General features: G+C 43.2%; 3 protein-coding genes across 12 annotated transcripts; 1 reads left to right on the forward strand and 2 right to left on the reverse strand.

Moving 5' to 3' along the window:
• Positions 1 to 202: 202 nt before the first annotated feature.
• Positions 203 to 16344, reverse strand: HMMR (hyaluronan mediated motility receptor). 3 transcript variants are annotated; one of them, XM_087760221.1, is made up of 18 exons: positions 16182 to 16344; positions 14997 to 15095; positions 14297 to 14373; positions 13437 to 13517; positions 12516 to 12704; positions 12122 to 12208; positions 11482 to 11582; positions 10844 to 10918; positions 9629 to 9804; positions 8640 to 8788; positions 8110 to 8324; positions 7379 to 7495; positions 6392 to 6550; positions 4560 to 4712; positions 4351 to 4450; positions 3925 to 4101; positions 3223 to 3385; positions 203 to 2481 (listed from the first exon to the last, which is right to left on the reverse strand). In XM_087760221.1, the coding sequence occupies exons 1-18, from the start codon at positions 16225 to 16227 to the stop codon at positions 2462 to 2464; spliced, it is 2184 nt and encodes a 727-aa protein (XP_087616347.1). In that variant the 5' UTR covers positions 16228 to 16344; the 3' UTR covers positions 203 to 2461. The 3 variants fall into 3 exon arrangements, with proteins under 3 accessions (XP_087616347.1, XP_009467713.2, XP_087616348.1); XM_009469438.2 differs by having other exon boundaries at positions 204 to 2481; positions 9629 to 9807; XM_087760222.1 differs by lacking the exon at positions 7379 to 7495 and having other exon boundaries at positions 204 to 2481; positions 9629 to 9807.
• Positions 16345 to 16403: 59 nt separating this feature from the next.
• NUDCD2 (NudC domain containing 2) lies at positions 16404 to 21238 on the forward strand. Of its 6 annotated transcripts, XR_015705326.1 has the most exons (5): positions 16408 to 16728; positions 17408 to 17456; positions 18077 to 18228; positions 19210 to 19517; positions 19725 to 21238. XR_015705326.1 is itself a non-coding variant. In XM_087760229.1 (4 exons), exons 1-3 carry the CDS (start codon positions 16540 to 16542, stop codon positions 17410 to 17412), a joined length of 420 nt encoding a protein of 139 aa, XP_087616355.1. In that variant the 5' UTR covers positions 16404 to 16539; the 3' UTR covers positions 17413 to 17456; positions 18080 to 18213. The 6 variants fall into 6 exon arrangements, 5 of the variants coding, with proteins under 5 accessions (XP_087616355.1, XP_087616356.1, XP_087616353.1 ...); XM_087760229.1 differs by lacking the exons at positions 19210 to 19517; positions 19725 to 21238 and adding an exon at positions 16893 to 17118 and having other exon boundaries at positions 16404 to 16728; positions 18080 to 18213; XM_087760230.1 differs by lacking the exons at positions 19210 to 19517; positions 19725 to 21238 and adding an exon at positions 16893 to 17118 and having other exon boundaries at positions 16404 to 16728; positions 18077 to 18095.
• An 834-nt stretch (positions 21239 to 22072) lies between these two features.
• CCNG1 (cyclin G1) lies at positions 22073 to 27711 on the reverse strand. Of its 3 annotated transcripts, none has more exons than XR_015705325.1 (8): positions 27563 to 27711; positions 26621 to 26884; positions 25621 to 25874; positions 24948 to 25026; positions 24767 to 24865; positions 24338 to 24532; positions 23466 to 23662; positions 22073 to 22800 (listed from the first exon to the last, which is right to left on the reverse strand). XR_015705325.1 is itself a non-coding variant. In XM_087760224.1 (7 exons), exons 2-6 carry the CDS (start codon positions 26882 to 26884, stop codon positions 24341 to 24343), a joined length of 888 nt encoding a protein of 295 aa, XP_087616350.1. In that variant the 5' UTR covers positions 27563 to 27711; the 3' UTR covers positions 22073 to 23662; positions 24338 to 24340. The 3 variants fall into 3 exon arrangements, 1 of the variants encoding a protein (XP_087616350.1); XR_015705324.1 differs by adding an exon at positions 24041 to 24257 and having other exon boundaries at positions 22073 to 23662; XM_087760224.1 differs by having other exon boundaries at positions 22073 to 23662.
• Between the last annotated feature and the right edge of the window lie 98 nt (positions 27712 to 27809).

The raw sequence follows: 27809 nt of genomic DNA on the forward strand, positions 1-27809 counted from the left end.
GCCCTGTATCACGTGTGGCTCGGAGTCCCGGTAAGCTTTTGCTTTACTCCCAGTGGTACCATTTAAGCAGCTCAGTACGAACTTAAATTCTTGCTTCCTAAGAGCAGCACGAGCAAGCGCAGCCCTTGTGCGTGTAAAACCTATTCAAAGCACTGGCACCGACTCCTGGGCCGTTTTCCTTTTATAGGCAAGGGGAGGAGGGCTCTGATTTGGTCAGCCAGGGTGAGGATGCTACCAGCTCTTCATTTCACTTTAAACCACTTACAACCCAGACCTTGCGACAACACAGTGAGACGGACCATCGGAGAAATAAGAAATTATTATCTATTTTTTCAATAAAAAAAGGTATGTTCCGCAACGAATACTTAAGTCAGTCGAGCTACCAGTGTCAAGGTTTCAATTTTAATACGCATTTCCTACGTGCATGGAACTGCAAAGCCACTTAGATTGAAGCTGACACAAAGCACTCAAACTCTCCCCTTTGCTTCCACTGTTTACTTCTCTCCCCAGTCCGCTCTACATTATTTATCTATATTTTAAAGCTAAACCAAAAATCACTGTTGGGGTAAAGCTAGTATAGTTATTTGCAAGAGTTTCCCTATCCTTTTGTCAATATACGCATGCCCTGATAGTCTAAAAAGTATCTAAAATGACACCTAGGCAAAACTGCCAATTAACCTAGGAAGTTTTAAGAATTAAGGCTGTATGAAAAAAGTACGTAGCCATCAGAAAAGCATAGTCCCGATATCTGCAGTATTTTGTTTCACTTTGTCTACTGTCACCCTTCGACAAACTCTTGCTAATTTGACGCAGGACATATTGAACACCAAAAGTGACGTTCAGTTAGAAGTGTACCTTAGCTCAGCGTCCCCACCTCCACCTTTGAGTTTTGTGGAACCCCTGTTAACATTCACTTGCCCTCACCTCTCTTGGAATAACAGGCTCATTTACAGTTCATAAACACATTAAACCTGAAGTTAATCCTCATCCTACATCTTCAGAAGTTCAAGTAACCCAGCAAATACACAGAGATGACCTTAACAGACAAGACCTAGCAATTTCTTTCCTTGGACTTCACGTGCATTTTCAGTATCTCGTTTCCTACGCACTATCAACTCTTTGTAAGCTTGTCACGTCAGTACAATGGCAGTATATTCAACACGCTCCGCTGTGCGCGCTGTCTCCCTGCGGCGCCCGTGTGCAGGCTACTAGCAGGTCCAATAACAAGAACACAGAGTTCCACCTTTCACTTCGGTTCCAGAATTTGCTTTTGCATTAAGAGAAATTCACAGGAAATGAGAGGATAAGGGAATTGCAGGCTGTATCTATTGTACAGTTCGGCTTCAATAATTTCTTCTGTAAGGCTAGAGAAGACGTAGTCTTTGAGGCAAGACCGACACTGGGCTTCATTATGAAGCTTTAAGAGTAGAGCAAAGAACACTATGTCAATTCCACCAGGTAATTGGATTTCGGTTTTTATCCCTGGTTTGTGAAGGAAATAAACAAACTATTTAATTTAAAATGTTTATTGTGCTAAAACCTTCTTCATTTTAGATGCAGTTAAACAGATTCTTCCCACCTCGCCAAAATTCAAGTCTGTACAATGCGTGCGTGCACAGTGGCTATCCTCCTGCCCAGCGAAGGCAAGCGCTGGTGTTCTTCCCCTCCCCCCAGCCCTGATGAGTTACAACGGCTGCCTACCAAGATGTGAGAACAATTCCAGAGTCCAGCAAGCACAGCATTCGCAAAACGGACATTTCTCATCAAACACTAATCTTAGCCAGTATGCAACCGTGCAGGGAAGTGCAGTCAATTTGAGTTTGACCTGAAAATCCTCTTTTGAAGATCAACAGCTGCAATACCCAGCCCCAGGGTTTAAATTAGCATGTCCTGAATACAGACCCCATTACGAATATAAAAAACTAACTGTACGGTCCAATTTTCTACTTTGGTTCTACATTATGTAGGCCACAGAGGAAAAAGGGTCTCCTGGCAGCATTCCTGCCATTGGTACTGAAACAACCATGAACAGCAGAAGGAATTTAACATCAAATTTTAAACATGAGATAGATGCAAAAAGCCATCTTTCATGAAATCAGATTTCATTTGTCATCCTTATTCTCCGGTGCTTATTCTCCGTTCCTGAATTCAAGCTGCTCTGTCAAAAACAAACTAAGCAGCTTCAGCGTACAGACAGAGTGAAACAGTGCACACTTGCCGGAGTTCAAGGTGCAGCGATGTTACCAGGAGTCTGGAACACACCCTCACCTATGGCTTCTCAGTAAGAGCGTGACCAGGCATAAGTTTTCCAAAAATATAGCATTTAGGCCCTTTCTCTAGTACTCTAATTTGTATTATATACAGCATCCAAGTTCACCTTGAACGAGTAGTCTGTTGAAGTCTTCCGTCATACATGACTTTATTGGCGATTTATGATATTTTTCTTAATACCAAGAAGAGATTAAATTTTGTTTTTATTACCTGCAAAGGAAAAACGTTACTAAGTTTGGGTTTTTCACTATTACCCCCACCACATCGAGTAATTATTTGTCTGCCGGGGGAGGGCAGACGCTACTCCCCCCAAACCAGGCAAGCCAGAGTTTCAGACCCTGGAACACGCTGTAAAAGGAAGGTCTGGTGGAGATCGACACCCTCCCACACGCTCTCCTACGCTGCTCCCTTCGCACGCCCCGCTGCTCTTGCCACCTTTCGCTCCGCTCCACGTTCATCTGCAGGCCTTTTGTAGCCTACCTTCACGCCCACAGCAGCGTAAGGTCCTGCCAGGGAGCAGCGAAAGAACGCGAGCTCTGACCTCTGGCTGCACCACCGTTACCCCTACCACCCGTGCCGCAGTCACCGCCACCTCACCAGCTGTAAGGTGCAAGCTGTGACGGATGCACGGTAGCAAAGCAAAGTTCATGGCTTGCAGGATCACGCAAGGCAGCTGATCCTCTGTAACCCACTCCTTCCTCTTCCCCCCCCAAACGCGCCTGGCATGCCACCCGCTCGGGTCAGGTTGTAGGAAACGGGGCTGGAAAGCACAACAGCGAACCGTACGCTGGAAGTGCCCCGTTGATGCAGCCTTCCAGCATCTGCTGTGAAGCACAAGAGAGGCCGCTCTCCTTCCTTCCCCAAATGCAGCAGGCCATGCAAGACTGTCATGCCGCCTTCGGTTAAGTTTAAGAGGTACGAGGACATGGTTACATCAATATCTAAGCTTACCTTCTTTAAAAGGAGTTTTTGGAGGAATGTTTTCCTTGCTATTGTGTTGGAAAGCTTTGGAAGGATCAAAACGCCTAATGCCCTGAATTGCACGTAGTTGCTCCTGAAGATCTCTGTTGGTTTGCTTTTCTTTTGCTAGCAACGCACGCAGTTTTGAGACATCCTAAAGAAAACATAATACTTGGAAGTTAGATTACGAACAGGAGAAAAGCCTGCTTCATCATTTACCGAAGCAGCCCTTTTGACTACTGCTAAGTGCAAACACACATACACAGTTACTGGTGGCATTAAAAACCAAACCCAAACCAAACATACAGGTGTAGAGGAGCCAGCACCGCTGTATAATTGCTGTCTAACACCACTAAGCAGTACAGTAGCCTGAAACGTTCAGGTGTTGCTTTCAGCAGATATAGTTTAGTAAGCCTAGAACCTCCAAAAGAGGCAACAAAAAACAACCAAGCTGAGAGCAGGGGTAGTTATTGGCACTGGTGAGCCCTCTGTACATCATATATTCAGTCGAAACTAAAACAGATTCTCTTGGTGCTTCTGGAGGCCGGTGGTTTGTTCTAGTCTAGCTCTTGCTTTCTGTGGTTCTTGAATTCTCTGCAAGAAGTTTGCAGGATTAGTCCATAAATACGTAGAGCAACAAATAAAGGAATCGTGCAAATAACTTACAGATTTCTAACTTTCCATTTTACAAACCTGCTTCAGGTGAGTATTCTCTTCCTTCAACTTCATAACATGCTTGATTTTTTGCTTCTGGTTCTGGTGGCCAAGTAGTTTAGCATACGCATCACTCAGTTTATTCAGTTCTTCTTGGGCTGCACCGTGCTCATTTAAAAGCGCGTTCTTCTCTGCTTCAAACGCATCTAGTTGTTGCTGAAATACATACTGAATCTTTTAGAAATGCGTAAATTAAACATAGCTTTTTACTGAACTGAAATCTACAAAGAAAGATTGGTTTGGGAAGGGGAACAGCTGGCTCAAGGGACAGCAGCTTAGGAGACCATCGCAGGATAAATGCCTTAGAATGGGAAATAGCACGTTTACTTCTGAAGAGCAGAACTTGAGTCAACTGCACAAGTCTTAAGCCAACAGATGCTAATAAATATCTAGTTCAAAACGCACCTGAAAAGGCTTAGCTTTGTTATGTAAATCTTCATATAGATTACGCCAGGTCTTTATCTCTTCTTTTAAGCTGGAGGTCACATCTTCATTCATGGTTTTCCTAAAAAGCAAGAAGCGGTGTTTCATTGTGTTCACTGTTAGCTCTCAGCACTTCTTCACACTAAAACGCTGATGTGGTTAACGTGCAGGTTTACTCCGAGAAAAGTCACCTGGATCTTTCCACTTCGAGTTTTCTTTTCAGATCTTCAGTTTGCTCTTCCAGTTTCTCCTGAAGATCAGTCATTCGTGCAAGGCAAGACTCTCTTGTTCTCTCTGTTTCTGCTTCTTTTAGTGCAAGCTTTGTCTGGACTTCTAAAAGCAACCTGAGGAAGGTATAATCCATCATTAACAAGCCCTTATTTTTTTTTTTTTTTTTTACACTACTCTAAATCTGAAAACAAAAGTAACCATGATAGACAAAGCTGTTAGCAGAAGAACTGAAACAAAGGTTTGCACAAATGGTGCTACAGGAGAACAACAGTACAGAAAGCAATCAAGTTCAGGATGTACAATATTTTTGATGTCTCCCACGAGGAAGCAAGGGGAGCTTTTGAAGCAAGGCGAGATCATATGCTTTTTATTTATGACTGTTGAATGCCAGCAGCTTTTAGTGGAAGACACTTTAGTAGTTAGGCTTCACATGCAGAGGTTTGCTCAAGCAGAAACCAGTCAAGAGTGTTCAGTGTGGATGTACTCCAGGGTTCAGACACCCCCACCCCTAAAGCACCGCCTTCCCTCTCCCGCCTCAGCCGGTTGAGGTATCAGCTGGGTGCAGACCAAGCAGCCCTTCCCCGCCACACTCAGCCAGCAAGTCAAACAGGACACAGCTCTTCAGCTGCCTTTCTTTTACCAGCTCCAGTGGAAGCTAGAGGCAATATTAAGGAGGTGGGAAGGGAAGGAAAGAAAGGGCAACATCTTAAGCAGTGCAGGTGTTTTAAAGTAAGCTGGGTTAAGCTGCAATTGTCCTTTGGACAATCTTAATATACTGACTACGGGTGAACAAGACAGCAGAAGCATTACAAAACTTTATAGAGGTATTTTATAAATCAAAGAGATAAAGTTGGGCAGATCAGAAATGCCCAGTTCAGTTTGGCCAAAACAGCATTTTAATGCAGTTAAGTAATTTATCCACATGCAAGAGTTAAAAAGATCAGAGCGTTGTGGTTGACTTAAATGCAGCTTCAACTTCAGAAGCTAGCTAGGAACTACACTCAAAGCGGGGAAGGAAATCCTCCAGCACATACACAATACGTTCCGTAACGCGGCTCATGTACGGGCAGCTACCACAGCTGCCCAACCCAGGCGATTGTTCACTGGGACCTTTTAAGACCGAACTCCCCCACTTCCCCAAACAGTCAGGTACTTGCCCACAGCAAGGGACCTTCTCATGCTCTGCGCAGTGAGCTGGAAGGAGAACATACACCACTAAGCTGCTGTTAGACAGAGAAACATGTCCTCAGCTGGTGGCCCAAGACAACTTCTTGGGTGTTACTACTTATCAGCTGCACTGTGGTGCTTCCTATTAGGCAGAGAGAGGACCTTTGTTTACCTCACTGCAGTGCGGTAATTCACGGATGGTTAACTGGCACCTGCTTGTGAGCAGAATTTGAGGTGGCACATTATTCAGAGTGGCAAAGGGTGAGCTCTGCATTAAGTATTTGTTTGTCTGCCCCTGCGGATCTTATCTATGGAGCAGTCACTGTAACTGGTATTTCTGATAAACACAATATCCCAATATATTTAAGTATTTTCCTTTTCCTGTGCGTTCCACATAAAGAGAAAAGTCAAAGCAACTGACTGAACAGACTGATTTTCTAATGCATATAAACTTAATGAATTTTGTCTGTCAGTATTTCCAACTCTCTGTACTAGGAAAAGGAAGAAACTTAAGCTTACACCAAATACTGATTTTATCTGGTAGAGCACCATGTTAAGTTCTAGTTAAGAAGGCAAGCTTTAGTTGGCATTCTTTAGCTTAAGGAAAAGTTTGTCTGCCTAGTACCTTGCACATTCTTCTTTTTCTTTGTTTTTAGTGTATTCTGCTTCCTGAAGCAGCTGTAGATTATCTTGGCCTATTTTTTTTAGGTTGGCAACTTCTTCTCGCAGAGAGGTGTTCTCCAGTTTAAGACTGCGTATTTCTTCAGCTATTGTCTTCTTGTAGCTGGTATTCCAATGCAAATAAGAAAAATCTTGTTACTTTAAACAAAATACAGATTGACATGTTCAGGCCTTACAAAAGCAATACAAGCTCACGCTAACAAGTATATGAGACTTTATAATCTGGGGATATGGCAGTGTTCTGGCACTGATAAATCCAAAGTTAAAACAAAAAAAAAAAATTCCATAAAGCCATAAGCAGTAACGCTACGAGTAATCCTGCGATACAGATATTTTCACATTCTGGTAGGTATTTTAAAACAAAAGACCTACTATATCTGAAGCTTATTTTAAATACCAAAAGACCCACTATCTGCAGCTTGCATTGGCAAGTATCCCACTGGCTCCTTCATGGGCGCCTTCCATACTTAGCAGTAACAGCACCAGTTTTTACATACTTCCACAACCTGAATATTTTGAGGAAAGATCTGCAAGAACTGTAGGAAAAGGACCTCGATTCAGAGCAAGTTTTGAGCCTAAACCAGAAGTCTTTTTGCAAGAGATTTTAGTGCAAAGAGAACACCGTCACTAGTTACAACTCTCATTGAGGTTCAAGAGCACTTGAGTATTCTAATTGGTTACACTTTGGAAGACAAAACATCCAGTTTCCTGAACTAGATGCCGAGTACATCATCATTACACTTGGCTAGTACTCAAAAGGAATAAATGGATCTCTTAATGCCATCAAAAACTCCACCACAAAATCCTCTGCTCTAACACCGTACCAACGCTCACACACAGCGTTAAGTACCAAGGGACATGAATAAACAGTGTATTTTGTTGTAATCTTAGAGATAATCCCAGTCACAGATCTTAATGAAACTTAAGATACCTTTCAAACTCAGCAATAGTCTTTCCAAGCTTACACAACGTATTGCTATGCTCCTCTTGGATTTGCAAGACAGCATTGCTGTGCATTTCATTGATTTGCTCCAACTCAGCATTCTTCCTGAAATAAAAATTCAGCGTTCCACGCTGGACATAAGCGTGTCTGAACACATTACCAAACGCTGGTATCAGTTACAGAAGGCTTGCAGTGGCAGCAATAAATCAATTGGGCCAAACCAGTAACTCCTCTGCCACAGCTTCTCACATATTAAAGCACAATCCTCATAGTAGATTTAACTAAGCATTTCCCCCTCCCCTTATTTTCCAAGATAGCTATAGAATAGATTGAACGCCTAATAGTAAACTTCCAATATGTGAAAGGAAGAAACAACTCGCTTGAAAATCTTTCCTAGTCACTGCCCTCTCCAGGGCAGAAACATCCAGCATGACACGCACGTAGCTTCCCCTTCACAGCAACGTCATATTACGACAGTACTGGCGTTTCAAGCAAGGCTCAGCACGCTAATTAAAGAGTTTTAAGACAACATAAAACTGATGCAAGTCACTCAGCTGGATTAGGTCTAATCACTATCAATTATCAACAACCAGCAAGAAATAAATTTAGATCTGCTCAGGTCTCTTTAAAACCTGGATTAGGCTCAGAAGCTTTGTTTATGCTACCGATTTCACGCTTTTCCTTTCAAAGCTTTAGAAACAGAAAGTTATTTCACAAACCCTTTCAGCTTTACTTCCATCTGTGCAAGTTCAAGAGCTTGAGACTTGATTTCTTGTTCCAAGCGCTTCACCAACTTCCCAGCTTTCTTCTCCTTAGCATGTAATTTATTCAGCTCCGTCATTGTATCATTCAGCTCTTCTTGAAGAAGGTGTCTCTCACTTGTTACCTCATCTTGCAACTCCAGTAACTTCTGCTGCATTGATGCGGATGACTCCTGCATGCCAGAGTATCACAGATTTTAAAGCTACCAGTACTTTTCTGGATATTAAGACTAATTTGCAGTGTTCAAACTTTAAAGCACAAGGATAAGGTCAAATCTACAGGAAGAACCAAAGCACCCGTCATAGCAGCTATGATTCTTAGAGGTATCGGACCACACACAGTTTCTGCTAGCCAGCACCCACTTGTACGTTCCACAGATTGCTTTATTATTAGTGGTCTAATCTCATATGTAACCAAAATCAGAACCTTTAGTGCCAGGCATTGGGATTAGAGTCTGTTTTTAGACTAATTCATAGTCTGTACTTACCTTCTCTTGCTGCAGCTGAGAGACCATCTCCTCATGTTTCTGAAGCAGTTTTTGGTGGTGTTGTTCTTCTAAACCAAGTTTTTTTTTCAGGTCTTCTATTTCAGCATTCATACTCAGGAATTTTCCTCTGCTCTCAGACAGCTCTTTCTCTGCCCAGAGGAATTGTCAATATAACACAAAGTTCCTTCTCTGTCTTCAAAGAACTACAACATCTATCCTTCACAGTACTTCCATTCCAGCTTTAAAGTTAGTTAGGCAAGGGGGGGGGGGGAAGGGAGGGGAAAAAAACCCCACACCCAAAACCAAATCACAAGCCACATCTTTAACCCACCTGGAAGCTCCTCAAAATTGGCTGAAAGTACGCCACTTTAAAAATAATTTTAAACAGCAGGAATCTTTGGATCAAGCAATTAGCCTTCATCAAAACAGCAGTATGGCTGGGGAAAAACAACTAAATGATTTCCCCAAAGCTTCTCCCACATAATACTGGCACATACAAGCCAACTGGCACACAGAGAACCGAGCACCAGTCTCGGTCTGCAGAGCTGCTGGGTTTGGGGAGAGTGGGGCAAAGAGGGGAAGGAGGATTCCTGGACACATTCCCAAGACCTCAATGAACTTGTGCACACGCTGCTAACAGTGGACTGAAACAATATCGTACAGCTTAATGAAGAGTAAGGAAGAAGTCATTTGTGTTCAGCTTTCAGACTAAAGCCATTCCTACTGCGTAAACAATTTTCATTTCTATGCTATCTACCTTAGTAACCCTCCGTGGAAACACAAATTTAGACTTAGCAGATGTCAGATTCAAGGTAGTTTCCATATTGTTAGAAATATGCCTAGCTGTTTTCAACTGGAGCTCAGAGACAGGACTTTTCATTTGGAACAAACCAGTCTGAATTGCCATTTCAGAACAAACCTATTGGAGATGCTTTCATCCATGTCAGTGAGCCCACATATGTGAGCAGCATACAAGCACTAACAATTACCTTTTTCTTGTTGAAGCAACTGACACCTTTCGTTAAGTTCTTGTATCAGTTTAAATGATTCTTCCTCTTTTGTTTTGAGGGTATCCCTCAGGATCCCAATATCTTGGTCTTTCTTTATCAGCGTCTCCTCCATCTGGGCAATGTCTAGTTTGTATTTCTCAACTGTTTCTGCAACGCTACTGTAGGAGAAAATTCAAGTATTTGTTACCACTGAATTTTGTTTGTAAGCTTACACTTCAGCACAAAGGAAAAATGCTTAGGATTGTTGGTTTCCAACAGGAAAACTGCCTTCACCTACTTTCCCAGACACAAGCTTTTGCACATTAAGACAGGTTAATTAATTAAAAGCAATTTATTTCAACACTGATGTTCTGTTTTAAAATAAACTTATACACTCACACAAACAAAATATAAAGGTTCGATTAAAACAGAATTAGTTGCTATAATTGATTCACAGATGACTGCTACATCCATTTTTTTTTTTTTTTTTACAAAGTTGACTCGACAGAAAAGCATACGCATCAATAAACCAAATTTTACAAGAATAAGCAGACTCTTAAGATTATATAGCCAGTTAATGAGGAATCTCTTAATGAGTAAATTGACAGTGGCAGGGGGCGCAAAGAGTGAACTAGTTAAATATAAATAGTTTTGTATTTTCGCCATGCTCTGAGCTAGGGACGCGTTACCGTGAAGCCTGGTTAGATTTTCAAGCGGTTACAAAGCACTGGATCAGCAGTTTTTAGAATCTGACTGACACTCATACGTACATAATTCATCACAACTCTTAAATGCAAATCGGAGTATTGTCAAGTTCACCGGAAGCCAAGATTGAGGGATTTTTTTGCCCCACTGTACACTGTTTTACAAGCGAGGGCTAGAAGACATTATTGCCAGTACGTTAGAGGAAAAGGATTTAGCTCGATTCAGGTACAAATAACTCGGGCTAAAAACATGATTTCAGGACCCCGATACAAAACCCTCCCATAGTATTGCTTAGCCCAGAAAAGCACAGAAACATTTAGAGAGATAATTAAAATAATATCTTACAACTCCTTTCCATTGTGCGGAAAAAATTTGGATTTCTTTTCCCCCTCTATTTTATTGCTGTTAAACAGAATTGTTGCCAAGGTTCTACTTCACCAGTCATAAATGAGGCTTAGTTTTACTGCCTGTTAACTTACCCGGTCCAACTCAAGAACAATTTGTTGTTACCTGAGTTCTGTGATGTATTCCAGGAGTTTTTCAGTGTCAGACTTTTCTTCAACTTTCTCTCTCTCAGTAGCAGACCTAAAACCAGAAAGTTTTCATAATGGATGTATTTAAACAAATCCAGAGCTATTTGTAAGCTATTTGTTTACAGATAAGCAAATAGAAATAAACCATTGACTCATGACTTCGCAGTAATACAATACATACTTTTCATGATCCAGTTTGGCTGACAAACTGGTACTGGCTCTAAGAGGTGATTCTACCCTCTTTTGATGCTTGTGCCATATGGTCTTCTCATCTGTAGTAAAGATGCTGAGCCATATTCTGCCACACACGAGAATGCTACAACAGCTGCATTATCTAGACAAATCATCATTTCCTCCCTTTGGGAATTGCACTACTGGAAAAAGGTTAGTAACACAATACTGTTCCTCTGGTGTATGTTCATTTTATAAGAATACAGAAGTTCCTAAAACTTCATTCCATCAAATTTATTCCAAGTCACAAATACTAATAATTTCTGTTCCTTCTCGGCAGGAAGACGGCCTGCGTTTTTCCCTAAACTACATGCTTACTGTAAGGTGTAAGCACAGCTAGATGATATAACGTCATCTAAGTCAATTCCTTTCCTTACTACTTACAGTTTTTCTTCTAACTGTGCTACTTTTCCTTTTGAATGCTCTAGATTCCTTTGCACTTCCTGCAGCTTCATTTCCATATCTTCCTGCTTCGCAAGTGCCGTCTTAAAAAACAAAAAGACAAATATTACCACCAAAGAGATTTAGTAAAAAAAAAACAAACAACCCATTGCCTAAGAGACAGTGGTAAACTGAAATTAATTAACAACTACAATTTAATGATAGTGCTTACTACTATGCTAAATGTGATTCAAAGTATCCCTCTGTAAAGATATTAGCCATTTGTTAAAACAGCCACCACCACCACGCCCCAAAAAACGCAAACAAGTGTAAGAGCTTCAAACTATACTTAGGACCACTGGTTTTCAAAGACATTAATAGTCTGACCAACAGATTGGTATTGTAACAGAGGTATTTCTAGGCTTCCTTACTTGAACTCAGATTTACTCTGCACATCAACAGCAAAAATCAAGAACATTCGTTGTTTGATCTTTCTTTCTCTGCTTTCACTCTACAGAAAACAGAAGAATCTACCTAGTTGAGGACAGAAACAAAACATGATCTACACTTCTGTTTTAAGCCCTTCATTGTCTGTTCCTGAACAGCTCAGAATTACTATCCTGTGCAGTGCAAATGGTCATACCTTTTCCTTAGCATCCCGCTTGTTTCTGAGCTTCATTAACTCCATGCATAGGCTGCTCATTTTCTTCTGCACACCATCTTCAGACAGCTTATTAGGGATGAACGTAAAACCCGTAAGCATCACTCCTCCGTATGAATTACTCTTCACACAATCTTTTAAAAGCAACCCCCTCCCAACGACAACACTGATCCCCACCCATCCTTGAGACAGATGTTAGCAGGCTCACTCTGCCTTTAGACAGAGGCACACAAGATGCCAAACCAGACATGCTCTATCCCTGTGGCAACAAATGGGCACGGGGAACTCAAAAACAAATGCTGATCAGCAACTAAAGTTTCCTCTTGCCCAGGGAGCTTAACAACAGCAAAGTCAAAGCACTTATTTGTCCGAATACCTTTGACTTTAGTAGTTCATTGGTTCTTGTTAGTTCCAGAAGCTGTTTTTTTAGGCATGCAACGTTTGCCAAAAGAGATGTTTTCTCCTGAACTGCAGCACTCAGCTTTGCTTCAATCTTAACAAAATCCTCATCCAGAGCCTGAAGTTTTTTATCCTGCTCGCCACGCTCTCTCACTAATGCACGAATCTAAAACAAAAAAGGTATTTTTTTATTTCCTACTATTATTCTTCTTAAATAACATCATTAGTCTATGCCTATTGTTTTCTTGCAGAGGCCAAGTATCCAAACTGTATCGATTTTCATTCGGAATATGTATCTTCAACTCTGTCATTCACAGGAAAGGAGATAACAGAATCACCGCAATCCCCTGTTATTACACACCACGGATTTGCAGTCCTAGCACTTCAGCTGACTTATTTTATGCTACTGAGCCAGTACTACACGTTACAGTTAGAATAGTCTTAGCTTCAACTTGCAGTAGAAGCCAACTCTCCTCTTTGGCTGTGGAACAGAAAGACGGAATGCGACATTTGAGACACATGAGGCATAGATTAGTGCACACAAGTGTACTGGTAAAGACAAGCTAGCTGCCTCTTAATCTTTAAAGTTATGTCAATTATTAAGGAAAAATCTCAGCAAACAGTTGTTAAATAAAACAGAACCTTTTGGGGGCAGAGAACATCGGACTTGGTGTTAGATATTACCTGCATAGCTGTGCACAATCGGTGGGAATTTGTGGAACAAGCCCAGTGTTTTCTCCATACCATAACATTTGATAACCTCTGCTCTGCACAGAGCCGTTTGCAAACTACCTGTATGCTACGTTATGCAAAAGACGCTCATTTTACCAGCTTGTATTTTTTATTATGGTAAGTGGGAAACATATCACAGGATTGCACACATATAATGTATTCATACCTCCTTCTCCAGCGTCTTCTGCTTCTTTTTCTCTTTCATAAGGATAAGATCTTTTTTAGGCTTCAGAGTCCCATTAGCTGGCTTTTGAAAACAGGTGTATTACAAATATTTAATCTGATCTCTAGCTGCATACTAGTTTAACAATGCAGTTAAACATAAGAGTGGATGCCTTCAAAAAAAAATAAAAAGCAAACATCTCTCTCCCACACACAGGGCAGACAAGTATCAGGCGAGGATGGGTTTTACCACTGTACTTTCTCAGAAGCATTACTCTGAATGGACAGCTCATAACCATTGTGACAGGAAGGAGATGAAGAAAGTTTGAGACATTAGCATCCCCTAAACTGAAAAAACCCACTTTTATCTCTTAACCACAAGTTTGTTTGCAGAATTTCATCCTACATCATGAGTATCAGTAAAGTAAATTAGCAGGTCAGGGTTATCATTTTTTGACTTGTTAAGCTACGCATCTTCAAATCCACATCCTCGCACGCTGCACTGAGAAGTTGCATATACAGTATCGCCCCCTCTTTGTTTCTGCTCGTATGAAAGCAGAAACACGCCCTTCTTAAAAAGAAGCAGCCACACCATAATTATATGGTGAGCAAGAGGCAAAAAACCCCAGCATTGTAACACCAAAGACCACAAGCCACTCTGTAGTAATGATCACGTGGTTCCCAAAGATGCTGCAATTTCATTTTCCCTTCTTAGTTACTAAGGAATACAGGCACAGTAATGTGCTTCATAGTCTACTCAGGGAGGTTAATAGTAATTGTACGAAGGGGCTACATGACTTATCTAGTCACAGTGAGCCTTAGCTGCAATTTAACAGTGTTAGAGACACCACAGGAGAGTCTTACTGTTGATCCGAGAGATGTGAGTCTCCTTCCAGTTACAGGGGTAGGTGCACTCTTCTCACTGTTCAGATTTGTCTCACCTGCAGAAGGTTGTAGAAAAGAATGGTGGAAGAAGAGGGTGTGCATGCACATGGTGAGGGAAGTTTAATCAAACTAGACAAGGTTAATTGGCTTTTTCTACAAAAGACAGAATGCCACCTGATTATTAGACTATCCCCTTCACAACCCAATGCCAGCTGTTTTCTTATTGCAATCAGGCAGCTCAATACGAGTCATCTGGGCACTTGACAGAGCTTAGAGAGAGACTACCAGATCACAGTCAGTTTTGAGAATTCAGCTTCTGCCAAGTTTCCCCCCCCCATACAGATCCATGCTGTCAGTTTTCAACTGAGGGATGCTTTATATCTGAAAAAGCCATGGAAATATCACTAAAACAAGGTTAACAAAGTAGTTAAATCATTTATTTGATCTCCAGAGGTCCCCCTGATTAGCAGAAGTCACATATAAAGCTATTTTTGGAAGATTCAGTTAGACATGTTTTTACAGCTGCTATTCCCTTGAGCTGGAGGGTAGGCAGTGAGCCCCTGCAACAGAAAACAATTTCTAAACAAGAACGGAGCAGTAACAGCATGTAAGCACTAATAATTGTACCATTCAAAGATATTATGCCATCATGTTCTGTGCAACTTTTAGGACTACTTACTCTTCTGTTTCCTAACCCGTTGACACGTTTCAGAGGAGAGAGAACTTTTCAGTGCATCTGAAGATTTAACATCACGGGATCGTTGCAGTGGGGTACATACTAGAAATTAGATTTTCAGAACAGCAGAGAACTATTAAGGTAAATGATCAGGTTTTCAACTTCAACAAGTTGAGGCTGGTAACACATCTAAGTTAAATCTACTTAAAAAAAAAAAAAAACCAAACAACAACCAACAACTGGAGTCTCAGTTCTCCTCATCCTCTACATAAACATGAGGACTCTGAACAGCACACACGCTTCGATTATTACACCGCTAACAAAATTAGAAACTGTGATTTACATATGCAATATTGCAAGACATCTTATTAGTGACAGCAGTGCATGAACTTCCATACCCCCCCAAATGGTTAGAGGGTCTTAATGCTAATTAGCGAAAAGCCAGTCTAAAGTAATAAAAAGCTAAAAAGCAAACTTAACTGTTTGCTTTCAAACCTCTTCTTCCAGTTCAGAACAGACTACTTAGATGTTATTGAATGCCAAACTTTTCCTCCAAAGAACTAAGTTACTAAAACTTTTTTTATTTATTTTTTTTTTAAATTAAACATTTTAAGGGAAACAGCAGACAACACCAAGATGGCTACAAACTCTTCGTACAATTATCAGTATAGCCAGAGGGTCTCAAGCCCACCAAATGCTTATCTATTTGCTTCAGCTTTCTGCAGATGAGAGCAACTTCATTTAGTATGGGAGCCGGTGACGGCAGCAGAGCGACATTCAGCGACCGGCACAAACTCACGGTGAGAGACTTTTACACTAGAAAGCGCTCTCAGGAGCTTCCGTCGCGACTAGTTCTGTGCGTTTCTCTCGTAGTTTTGTATCACGACATCAGAAGGCTCACAAATCCCGGATTGTCGCTGTTTCATTTACTACACACATATATATATGTTCAGCGCTACGTTTAGTAGCCGTTTAGCTGCGACCAGGATCCGACCTGAAGTCGGAATTTTTTTCCTGAGAAGGAGAGCCGTACGAGCGCTTAGACAAGAGGGCCTACAGGCAACTCCCCTCACGGGGGGAGCGCCGGCAGAGGCCCGGGGACGCGCTGAGGCTGAGGCAGCGGCAGGCCGGTGTCCTCCCCCTCCCCCCCCCGGCGCTCCTCGGGCTCCCTGCCCGCCGCGCACGTACCGGAGCTGTCGTTGAAGCGGCGGAGCGGCGCCCTGCAGAAAGCCATGGCGGCGGACGGGGCCCAGCACCGCGCAGCCCCCTCAGCATTCAAAGGGACCAACGGCCACCGCCGCGTGCCCCGGCCAGCCAATCACCTCCTGGCGTTCGAGGCTGGCTCAGCCAATCAGCGCCCCTGCCACGGAGCACGCGCGCCGCCGTTCCGGTGACGTGCTTGGGGGTGGGCGGGAAGTGGGGGCCAGGCCGCTCCCGTCCCGTCCCGTCCCGTCCCGTCCCGTCCCGTCCCGTCCCGTCCGGTGCGGTGCGGTGCGGTGCGGGGCCGGGCCGGGCCGGGCCGCCGCCGTCGCCGCCGCCGCCGCCCATGTCGGCGCCTTTCGAGGAGCGGAGCGGGGTGGTGCCCTGCGGGACGCCCTGGGGCCGCTGGTACCAGACCCTGGAGGAGGTGTTCATCGAGGTGCGGGTGCCGCCGGGCACGCGGGCCCGGGACGTGCGCTGCAGCCTGCAGAGCCGGCACATCGCGCTCGCCGTGCGCGGCCAGGAGGTGCTGCAGGTACCGGGGGCCGCGGCGGGGCGGGCGGCGGGGCCCGCGGGGTCCGGTGGCCGCGGGGAGCGGCAGGGCCGGCTGCCGCCGTGCTCCCTCCTGGGATCCCTGGACTGGGGGGGACTCGCATGACATCCATCAGACGGGCTCGCGAGCCGCACCATCTGTTACAGACGGTCGGAAAAATAAAGGGCACAAATTGCCGCGGCTTCGCAGCCCTCTTTCGTAGCGACTGGGCAGCGCTTGAGTGCCCGGCTTCGATCGCTGCTGGCAGCCGAGAGCAGAGCCAAAGCAGGCGTGCTGTCACGTCGGGGACGAAGAAGTTCGCGGCACGCCGCGCCCGCGCCGCCCCGCAGCCGTGCGCGACCCGTGGCAGAAACGCTGGCGTTTCCCTGGCAGGTCTGTTCAAAATGGCATTCCCGCCTGAGAAACAGCCCCGTTCAGTGACACCGAAACAGCGACGGGCCTTTTTATCCTGTTAAATGCCTCGTTAAAAAAAAAAAAAAATATAATTGTGTAACAAAAAATAATTCTTTGATCGTCTCTGTGCAAGTCTATACTTATAGGGCCAGATCCTCCTATTCGTTTTCACTAGAAAACAAGAAGGTAGGTTGGGAGTAGAACTTCACTGTGAACTGGATACTGATCGGGCTTTCCTCCCTTGTAATGCTGTGCGTGTCTTTTGCAGGGTAAACTTTTTGACTCTACAGTAACTGATGAAGGAACATGGACGTTAGGTAATAACCTACCTCTGAAATGACATGATGAGGGCAGCGGAGCTTCTCAAATCGTGCCGCAGAAGAGTTTACCCCCCTTTTTTAATGGGAAAGATTACTTCCCTGGACATAGCTTTGTAAAAAAGACAATCATCATTGCCAGACTGAGGAACCCAGGTCGTACAAAAGCCCTAGAGATCAAGGTTAAGGCAAAAATGCCGTATTTGAGAAGGCGGTAGTCAGTGGATTACAGACACTTCCACGTAGTGAGAAGCTTTTTGCAAACCCTCGTTGAAGCTAGACAGTTTTGGTACCGTTACGTGCTCTGTGCCTCTCCATCAGCGTTACTTTTCTTGTTTTTTCTCCTCTTACGCATTATATTTTTGGGATGGGTGACAAAACCTACAGTCCAAGAGAATGAAAAAGCAATCTAAAAATCACACTAAGGTACCTACAGATAATGAGCAAAGAAAGCTTCTCTGATCATTAGATCATAAATATTGTAAAGTGTTCAGAATGTAAATTACTTCACCAAAAAAAATCCTGCGCTTGTTAATGGTGAATTCACCAAAACAGCAGAAAAGACTAGCACAGAGGACTGCGTTTAGTGGTTGTTTTGTGTGTCTGTTTTCATTCAACAGAAGACAGGAAGCTGATACGAATCGTTCTGATGAAGACAAATCGAGATGCTGGAAATTGCTGGACGTCTCTGTTGGAAAATGAGTATGCTGCTGATCCCTGGGTACAGGACCAGATGCAAAGGAAGCTTACACTGGAGCGATTCCAGAGAGAGGCAAGTTAAAGGACCGCAATTACTCCTTGTATTTGGTGTGCGCACGCGGAGGTTACGGCCATGAAAGCTGAGCAAAACTGTTCTGCTGTCCAGTGCCGTGGAAACGTGCTGTATAGTTCAACGTATATGGAATGCTCACGAAGCTTTATCGGTGTACTTGCAAGAGGTTACTCAGTCTGTAGCCTGGATGAAGGTTTTGTGAAAAGTTAAGCTGAGTGTGGGGGGCGGGTATCGCTGTTTTAGGGTTTGTTGCATAATGCTAACAACTTTTCACGTAAGTTAAGCTACACACAATTTTAATTATTATCTAGAATTATGACATAGCTATATTTACAACAAACTTCTAACACCAAGCTCTATTGAATGTGTTTGTTTATAACATCAGGTGATGCAGAGTAGTTAGCTGGAAATTATTTTCCTTGCCCTTTTACTGAAATTGCTTAAATTGTTTTAGTACGCCTTTAGCACACAACTATTCCTATGCAAGTCTGCAGAGTTGTAGAATTACAACTTATTACTTAACGGCTGAATCAGCACACTATGGACTGCAACGAAGAACATGGTTTTTATGAAACTTGTTATCCAGCACGGCACGTACTTGTATTTTCAAACAGTAATTTCAAGGGACGCCAGAAGCCAGAAATTTTTCTTAAACTTTCCTCATTAGTTCTTTACTGGGAGATCCAACTGCTTGCCAAATTGAGAACAGCACCACAAAGCTACTTCAGCAGTAGGCAACCAAACTATGGCAATTCAAGGTTTACGTGTTGATGCATTTTCCAAGAATTTCCGTGCCATGACGAACGGATGACAAGTTGATTGTTGTACGGCCTTGTTAGAATGCAAACAGTTTGGGGACTTTTGTGTGTGGGTTGTTTGGAGTTTGTTTTTTGTTTTTTTTTTTTTTGGTTTTGTTGGTTTTTTTTAAACTTTTTTATTAAGAATAATCTATCTATTAAACTTTTCTCTTACCTCCATCAGAACCCTGGATTTGACTTCAGCGGGGCAGAAATTTCTGGAAATTACAGCAAAGGAGGACCAGACTTTTCTAGTCTTGAAAAGTAAACTTTTTATCTGTGTTCCTTGAGAGGAAGGACACGTTACACTTGAAGACTGGAATCACGTAACTGGTGAAGACTTCAGTGATCTCTTCAGCGGATTGTTGTCAAGTAATTACTTCAGTGAAGAGAAAGAAGATCTCTTCCAGTAGAATGAAGACAAAGTGTTACCAGCTCATTTATAAGCTGCAATAACTTTCCAATACTAAGGGACAGACTATAGAGAAAGAGGTACATAAAAAAGTAACATCTTTAAGCAGAATGTTGGGTTTGGCTTTGTGGTTGGTTTTTTGTTTTTTTTTTTTTTTTTTAGAAACATGATAGTAAACTAGTCAGTTATAACTATACCACTTGTCTTTATGCAAGAATATCTTATTCACCATTGAAGAACAGATCTTATAAGTGAGTTATTTAATATTTTCTCTTAACTTGCACCAGGAAAGACATTAGGATGGCTACAGTTACACATTCCCTCTGGAGCAGCCCCCTGAGAACTCATAATTGTCATTCTAAAACAGTGGTTTAAATAAAGGAACTACTGCATCTTGCCTCAAGTAAGGTTTTACAGTCCACTCTTCTGTCAAATATACCACTAACGATTAATACTTGCTACCAGGTAAGCGATACTAGAAAACTGAAAGGTCAGGTGAAAGTCTGGATATAAATAATTTTATGTGTTAATGTTATATAGCCTTTCAGTATAAATATTTAAGATTTTGAAAGTAAGAGAATATAATGACTTTTGAAAGGAAGTCGCTAAGTAGGAAATGGTATCTTGCATCTATTCATTACCAACATACAGCACAAGTTGTTGATAGCGTATCTAAGAAGGTCTAGGTTTTGTAGGTAGGTTTAAATTTAATAGCCACATTTTAAACTCAGCTATTGCAGATACAATATCTTGCATGTGCCAATTACATATCAGGAATTTTCTACTCGTTGTTAAGGATGCGGCCGAAAAGCACTCCAACCACAGCATTATACAGAACGAATGCTGTGTCAAACAGACTAACAGAGGAAGAAAACATGATTGCCAAATCCTGCTGTATTCTGAACTCTGAAACTACTGCCCGTACTTCAGTCCTAAGGCAGCAGTCTCACTGGAGATAAATTGCCAGCAGCTGTCCATCATACTGCTGAGCCTTATTTCTAGAATTGCATCGTCATTTCAGTTGGCATATGGCAAAAATAAAGCAATAGTTGAGGAAGAATGCTTTCATTGCAATATATCCAATGCTTTCTTGTTGTACGAGCAAGGAAGCATTAATACTCCTGAAATAATCAAGCGCGCTCCTTCTACCCATGCCATCTTTACAGGATGTAAATAAGTCCATACATTCTGCTTGGGTTTTAGAGAATTTGCCTTACTGTACAAAGGAAAGTAGCGTGGGATCAAGTGCTGATTTACGGCTATGAAGTTTTGTGTCTTCACCACGATCCTAGGAGAGAAGGTGGATGGTATAGCTAAGACATGAACAAGACTGCTGCAAAAGTAACTGAAGACAGAGGGAAGATAGAACACAATTAATGTTACATCAAAATGCTGAAGTACTCTCCAGTGAAACAGTATTTTTTGTTACAGCAGTTGGTTTGCACAGGACGCTTTTGGACATCTTTTGCTTATAGCAGAAGTTTAGAACGGCATCTGACAATTCCGTGCGTGAACTTACATTTACTATATGCACTTTCAAAGCTAAATTTTATGCCCATATTTTCTGCTTTATGAAGTATCATGAGAGTTATCCCACAGCTAAGTCCAAGGGTGATGACAAGGAAGCAGACACCTGTGAAGCAGTATTCAGGCATCAGAGCTCTGAATTGTTTTAAGAGGAAAGGTTTGAACTACTTGGTTAGCTACTTCTGTCATCTACTGTAAGTTACAGACCTACAGACTTCCAATTTTGGAAGAATCTAGATGAAAATAAAAAGGTATTGATGCTATGACTTTCCTTAATCAGCATCTACTCAGTTCTCAGTCTGTACTTTAACAAACGGTGGTTTGTGTTCCATCTCACAACAGTCTCACTGGGACTCAATCCCTTGCTGCTTAGACAAACAGAAACAGGTACTTGACAGATCCATGGATTTGGGTATGTAATACAGTCTCCAGAGCAACCCACGCTATAGGAAGTAATCCTGTGCACTTATTCAGAGTGCTACTCTGCTATGTAAATGGGTGGAGGACAGCCTACTGGCATTTTTTCATGGATCTGGTTCAAGATCAGCGCAGAGTAATGCCACAGCATTGCTCTCTTTATCGAAAGAACCGTAGCTGCTCTGAGTCATCGTTAGGCACAGAAATGCATAGCTAAACTCATACCTACTCAAACTGGGATGCTCACATCAGTGCAGAAACTCAAATCTTGGGATTAGAAAGCCAAGTGCCAGATTCTCCTAAGCAAGCACCATCCGTGTATTTACTGCAATGTATAGAAACCGGTGATATGTACTATTAGATAAATAATGGAAGAGGGTTGAAGTCCAATTTGAACAGTCTAAACTACTTACATCAGTCTTTTCTATCTTGACACTTTCACATCTCACAGGATTTTGAGTAATCGTGGGCCAAATTGAAATAATTTTAATCAAGAACTGTTTGAGTTTTTCCTGTTGGTTCTCTACCCTTTCCCAGGCAGCCTCAAATTCTTTAAAAAAAAAAAAAACGTGAAAAAATCTCCCTAATCTCTTACCTCCTGCCTGGAAGTTTTCCAGGTGCTGTTCAGATATGTCACTTCAGATGCTTCCTACTAAGACGCTTTATAACAAACAGGAAAAAAGTTCCCCAGTTAAGCACATTTCAATGTTTAATTGAAAGGTACATATCTTGATATTGAGACATGACAATCAGAATTGCACATTGCATCTTCTCCTCCTCTCCCAGTAGGCTGACCACACCTTTGTCCGAATCACTTGTATGCTTTCTGGAGGCCGGCACCATGCACAGATAGCACTGGCAGATGCAAACTGCAATTATATGTTATGCGGTGCAGTCGCTCCCATGAGGTCATGAGAACGCTTGATTTGTCCAGTACAGAGCTTTGGTATGAAGTCTTCCGTGAAAGGTGTAATTAGTTTGAGATACGCAAAGAACGGCTTCCCCCTCAGCTATTACCGTAAAGGGTCGGCTGGCTAACATCCGAGCCCACACTGTATTCAGAACTTTCTGATCTCTCCTCCACTAAGCCAGTTCATATGGCAATCGGTTATTAACAGCCTATCGCCAACAGCCTCTGCTCCGCAGTGACGCAAAATTCCAGAGGTCATTAGCAACGTTCCCCCAACACCTCTATTCATCTTACATACAATAACACATTCTTCTTATTCACTTCCTTGTTAGCACCAGAAGCACCATATGCCTCAAGTACTGATCTGGCCTTCAGAAAAAAGAGTTGTATTTTAGAAAGCTTACCATTAAAGAGATCAGAGTTGATGCAATCTTCAGTGTTTTTCAACTAGACTGCTCCTACACACAGGCCAAGATGGGGCTGGGGCACGAGCCCTGCTCCTGCTGTGCCTGTAAAAACGCACCTGTTCAGCATCGGCATTTACCTCGCATACAGTAAAACTAGAAAACGGATGTCAGAGCTGAGGCAGGTGACCCAGTACTTCCCCTCCGCCCTCATTAGGTATCAGGAGGCTTTTACACTACGAAATAACTCAATCTCAGTAAACTACACCTCTTATGAAATACTGAAGCTACTGATGCTGTATTAGTGACTACCTTTTACAAGGCAATGAAATAAGGTTTCTCTTTCCTCCTGCTCTAGCTACCCGACGTGTCCAGTGGGTATCCCATAGCCTCGTTTTTGATGTGTGTCTGTGGCAGGCGGCCAGCGCCCTGCCCAGCAGGAACAGGCGGACACACGACACTGCCCAAACAGCACGTCCGGTGGACTGACAGGCATTTGCTATGGTTGTCAATATCGAGCAGGATTGGTCTTGTTCGTCTGAGATGCTGCAGCACTGTGCTACTGCAGATGTTTTCCTAGCATCACGCAATCTTTGGGGCATGAACCAGATTTTTAAAATTAAATCTATAACTCAGCACCTGCAGTTATAGTAAACCAAGGTTAGACTACACAAGCAGCTCTACAAACTAAGGTGTTAAAATGCCTTGTATCGGCATTGCGGTATTTCACTGAACAGTAAACAGTCTAACAAGTAAGACTGAAAACTGACACTGAATATTGTTGTAATCATCACGAAAAGAACATATTTGCTGGAAGAATCTTTAGTCTGAAGCGTTACATATTCTTTCCATGAGTTGAGTTCTTCATTATTAAGGTCACGTTTCAGACTTTGTTTCTCAAATATTCATGTGTCTGTTGACAAGGTCAGAGGATGGTTCGTGGTTCTCCCCTCATTTTATTGTATTCCTGTAAAAAAAAACAAAAAACAACACAGTCAACTGAAGGGCTTTCTATAAGAGCCAAAAAAAGCATCAGACTTTAACACAGCGAGACAACAGCAAGACAGCTGTTACAGAAAATATGTAGCCATTGGAATTAAAGTCTAGATAAGGAAGTAGTTCCAAATTTCTAGAGGGTAAAAAAAATAGTAATATGAATAGCTGAATTACTGTTTGTAGACTTTACTAAATGGACAGTTATACAAGTAAAGCTGTATACAACTGTCTTCCTTTTACGTGGTTTAAGTGAACGATTACAAGAAACTCATCCTAATAGGCAACTGTTTCCTCTTAGCCGATTCTTTTTAGGACAGGAGCAAGCCAAGTTTTTTCTCTGCCTTTTTACCAGTTTTACTCCACATTTTAGTTTGAATGAGGTCCCAATGTCTGTAGAACCCATTTCTGCTCCCACAGCACACCAGAGGATCAGTTATTTCTCCAATGTTCATATATTAGGTTGCCACTTCTTTAGGCACAGCCACTGGCTCAAGCATAAACACGAGAATAGAGCAGCCTCTATGACAGGCCTACTGCGTTTGTGTTTCATGTCGTCAAGAGGTTACCTATACGGAATAAGAACCTTTGAGGTAACTGACAGCTAATTACTTCTACATTATCAGAAGCTGATTTTACAAGGAGTTACCTATTACGAGCTGGTCTCTGGAATTGTAGGAAGGCGTGTTATTCTGTAGTAGCTATGTTTAAGCTGCCGCGCTGTACGTCCAGACACAATCCATTTTAATTTCTGGACATTTGGTTTGGAACACTTGCTCGAGGAATATTCTGTAAGGCACTTTAACACCAGTTCTTTCCAGAAGGTCAAATCTCTGTTGTTTATCTAAATAGCAAGACAGAATCTCATCTGTTAACAGCTCATTAAACACTTGTTTTATACTTTCAGCTTCTTCATGTAAGACAGGAAACCAAAGATCCCAAGCCAACTGGAAAAAAAAAACAAAACAACCAAGCCACAAAAGAAACCTGTATGCCAATGGACCTCCCCCTTCCCCACTGTGTAGGCCCTTGCATGCATTTTTCTTCCTTCCTCCCCTGAAAATTTATCTATACATACCTTGGAATGCAACTGCAGAAATTCCAATGCCTCTGTCAATTCCATTAGTTTTTGTTCTTCTATTTCTAGTGCCATAATAGACAGTGCCAAGACAGAAGGCTGGAGAGAGAGAAAATGTTTTTAAACACTGCTTTGTTAAGTGTCAGTAGTTTCATTGTCTTTGAGCTTTCAAGACATTTACCTTGGCTTTAGAAAACATGATTCTGCAGTGACATGCCTTAAGCTGGGTCTCAAGTCTCTCAAAATTAAGGTATTTTCTCCTATAATAAAAACAGATGAGTGAATGTAGAAGAAGAACGCAAGCTTGATCAAGGCAGCACCACTCTGGGAACTCAGAGCAGCAGTCAGGATATTTGTTATCTAAACAAAGGCCTCATTTGTCCCAGAAGTTCTAAGGTTACAGTCAAACAGGTGTCCGGTTTCGGCAGTCCTAATGCCAAAAACAAATCTTGTGTTACACTGGGGAGCGTTGCATTGTCAAAACAGGCTTACCAACAAGGCATTTTAATGCTTACTAGCAAAAGGAATCTTTCTAAGCCAGATTTCAAAATCTTTGCAGTGAGGCAATATTTAGGGCAGCATAAGCAGAGATTTATTATATCATCATTATTGAGCAAGTTTGGTTTTCGGCTCAGAGAGCAATACTCTTTAGATCACTTTATGCAAACGACTTTTAAAATAATATTAAACTACAGATATTCACATTTATGATATTTACCAATAAAGGGGGAAACTTTGTAGGGTTTTTTTGAAGTATAGAAAGGCCAATTACTCCAGTCATTTCCCTGCTGACTTTTCTGTATAGGCTTCCTGATCATATGCAGTCATAGCAAAGTAAGTATTAGATATTTTACCTTTCACAGCTTAAATTCTCATGAATGAGTGAATGATACAGTTGTAGAAATTGGAAGGCTGTTGTAGCTTTGACTTTCCAGGACAGCTTCTCCAATACGATTTTCTCCATTCGCATCATATCAGAAACAGTGAACCTATACTGGCTTATTCGAATTAAGTCAGTGGCTAAGGGAACATTTCTCTCGTCTTCTGATGCCTTCACAGCCAAGTAGAAGCAGCTGAGCCCAACACAGCCCAAATGTTTAGGCTGTACCTAAAAAAAAAGTAAATTGTTGTTACTTTCAAAGAGTTTCAAAGCCTTTGATCAGCCATTTCAACATGTAAGTACCAAACTATATAGGCACCAGTGTATTTTAGGAAAAAATTATGGGGGGGCAGGGAAGACTGTTCTGTTTTTTGAAGATGGAGAAATCAGTCTTTCGCCTGCTTACATTCTTACCTTTATTTAACTAAATAAGACTGTTACACACTACAAGTTCTGCCTCATTCATCCAAAAAGCAAGATTGCAGAACAATGTATTTTGATTGAGGTAGAACTGGTTCCTTAATGAGGTTCTATACTAGCCTAATCAGAAGCTTTTAGGACTTAAGTGTTGCACATATTGGCTTATGCAAAAAAAAAAACAAACCCAACCAACCAATTGTTTTTTTTTTATTCTCTCTATATACACACACGCATCTATATGTACATGTGTGTGTATATATATATACACTCACTTATTTTATTCCATAGGCATTACAGCCCCCATTTTTAATGCTTATTTTGGATTCAGAGGTCTTTCAAATCATTGTTTTCCTACCCAGTCCACCTAGCTTTCTCATTTTTCTTTTAACACGCAAGGAAAACAAGCTTTTGTTACAGCTTTCTTAACAATACTAAAATCTGAACAGGGAAAGCCCTTTTTTAGCTCCTGCCCAGTCAGAAACTCTGGAAGGGGCTTAACCTTTAGCCATCTAAAACCAAGATGTTCTAACTTATAATGCTTTAAAAAGCCATACCTTCATTTTCGACAAGAATCTATCTAAGAAATTCACAGCTAGTGAAAATGTCTCTGTATGGAAGCCAAAGAATTGAGTTAAGCTGAGGAGATCTTTCACTTCAAAGTCTCGCAGCCTTGCAGTCATTCGGAGGCCATTATCATGAGCAGATTCAATTAGTCTCAGGCCAGAGGCCTTTGGCTGACATCTTAACTCCTGTTCCAACAGGGCTGTGAGCTGGTACAGCAGCTCCTGAGCTTCAGTAGTGACAAGTGTTTCAATCATCTGTAACGAGAAACAAAGATAAGTGCATCAAACAGCTAAAAGGGGAAAAACCTACAAAGTTAGAGTTGCCTCTAAAGCAAGGATAGAAGCTTTCCTTTCCCTGTAGGTACGTGGACTGCTCATGTGTAGGTCTAAGTACTTGTGCCAATTAGCAACGTGTGGAACACTTGGAGGGGACCGGCTCGGGCACGCACGGGCGGCACCGGCGCTGGGCCCGCTGAGCCGCCAGCCCCTCGCGTAGGCAGGCAGCGAGGCTGCCGCTGCGCCGAGCGCGCCGGGCCTGAGCAGCCTGCCGGGGGACAGGCCGGGCCCGGAGCGGCCGCCTCTCCGCTCGCCCTCACGGTGCTCTTCAGCCCGAACCTCGCAGTGCCGCCGCCCGCCTCGGGCACGGGGTGAGGCCGCGGCTGAGCCAGCACCAGGCCGCGGGGCTCCACAGCCGGGGCCCGGGCGCTCCCGCGGAAAGGTGCCCGCCGCCGCGCCCCCCCAGCCCCAGCCCCCGCCCCCGGAGCCCCCCCAGCCCCGCGACCGGGCCCAGCGGCGGCGGCGGGGTTCGCACCGCGCAGGCGCCGCCTCCCCGGGACAAGCCCGGGCCTGCCCTGCGCCGCCGCGGGCGCTCCGCCGGCGGGACGGAGGGGCCGCGCACGGCGCCGCCGGTGGGGCCCGGCCCCGCGCCCTTACCTTGTCCCTGCCGCCCTGCTCCCTCCTCTCGCGGGGCGGCCCCCACCCGGTGCGCCCCGCACGACAGCCGCGGCGGCGCCGAGGGCTCACCGCAGAGCGCTGCCCCGCGCCGCCCGGCTGAGGGGGTGACAGGCTTCCAGGCAGGCCAATCGCGGGGCGGGGACGGAGGGCGGGGAGGGGGCGGAGCGCCGTCGCTAGGAGACCGGCGGGGCCTGCGCCGTGGCGCCCCCTGGTGGCGCCGCCTCCC

Source organism: Nipponia nippon, unplaced genomic scaffold, assembly GCF_047370975.1.
Source record: "Nipponia nippon isolate SJK-2023a ecotype South Korea unplaced genomic scaffold, ASM4737097v1 scaffold_21, whole genome shotgun sequence".
NCBI lineage: Eukaryota > Metazoa > Chordata > Aves > Pelecaniformes > Threskiornithidae > Nipponia > Nipponia nippon.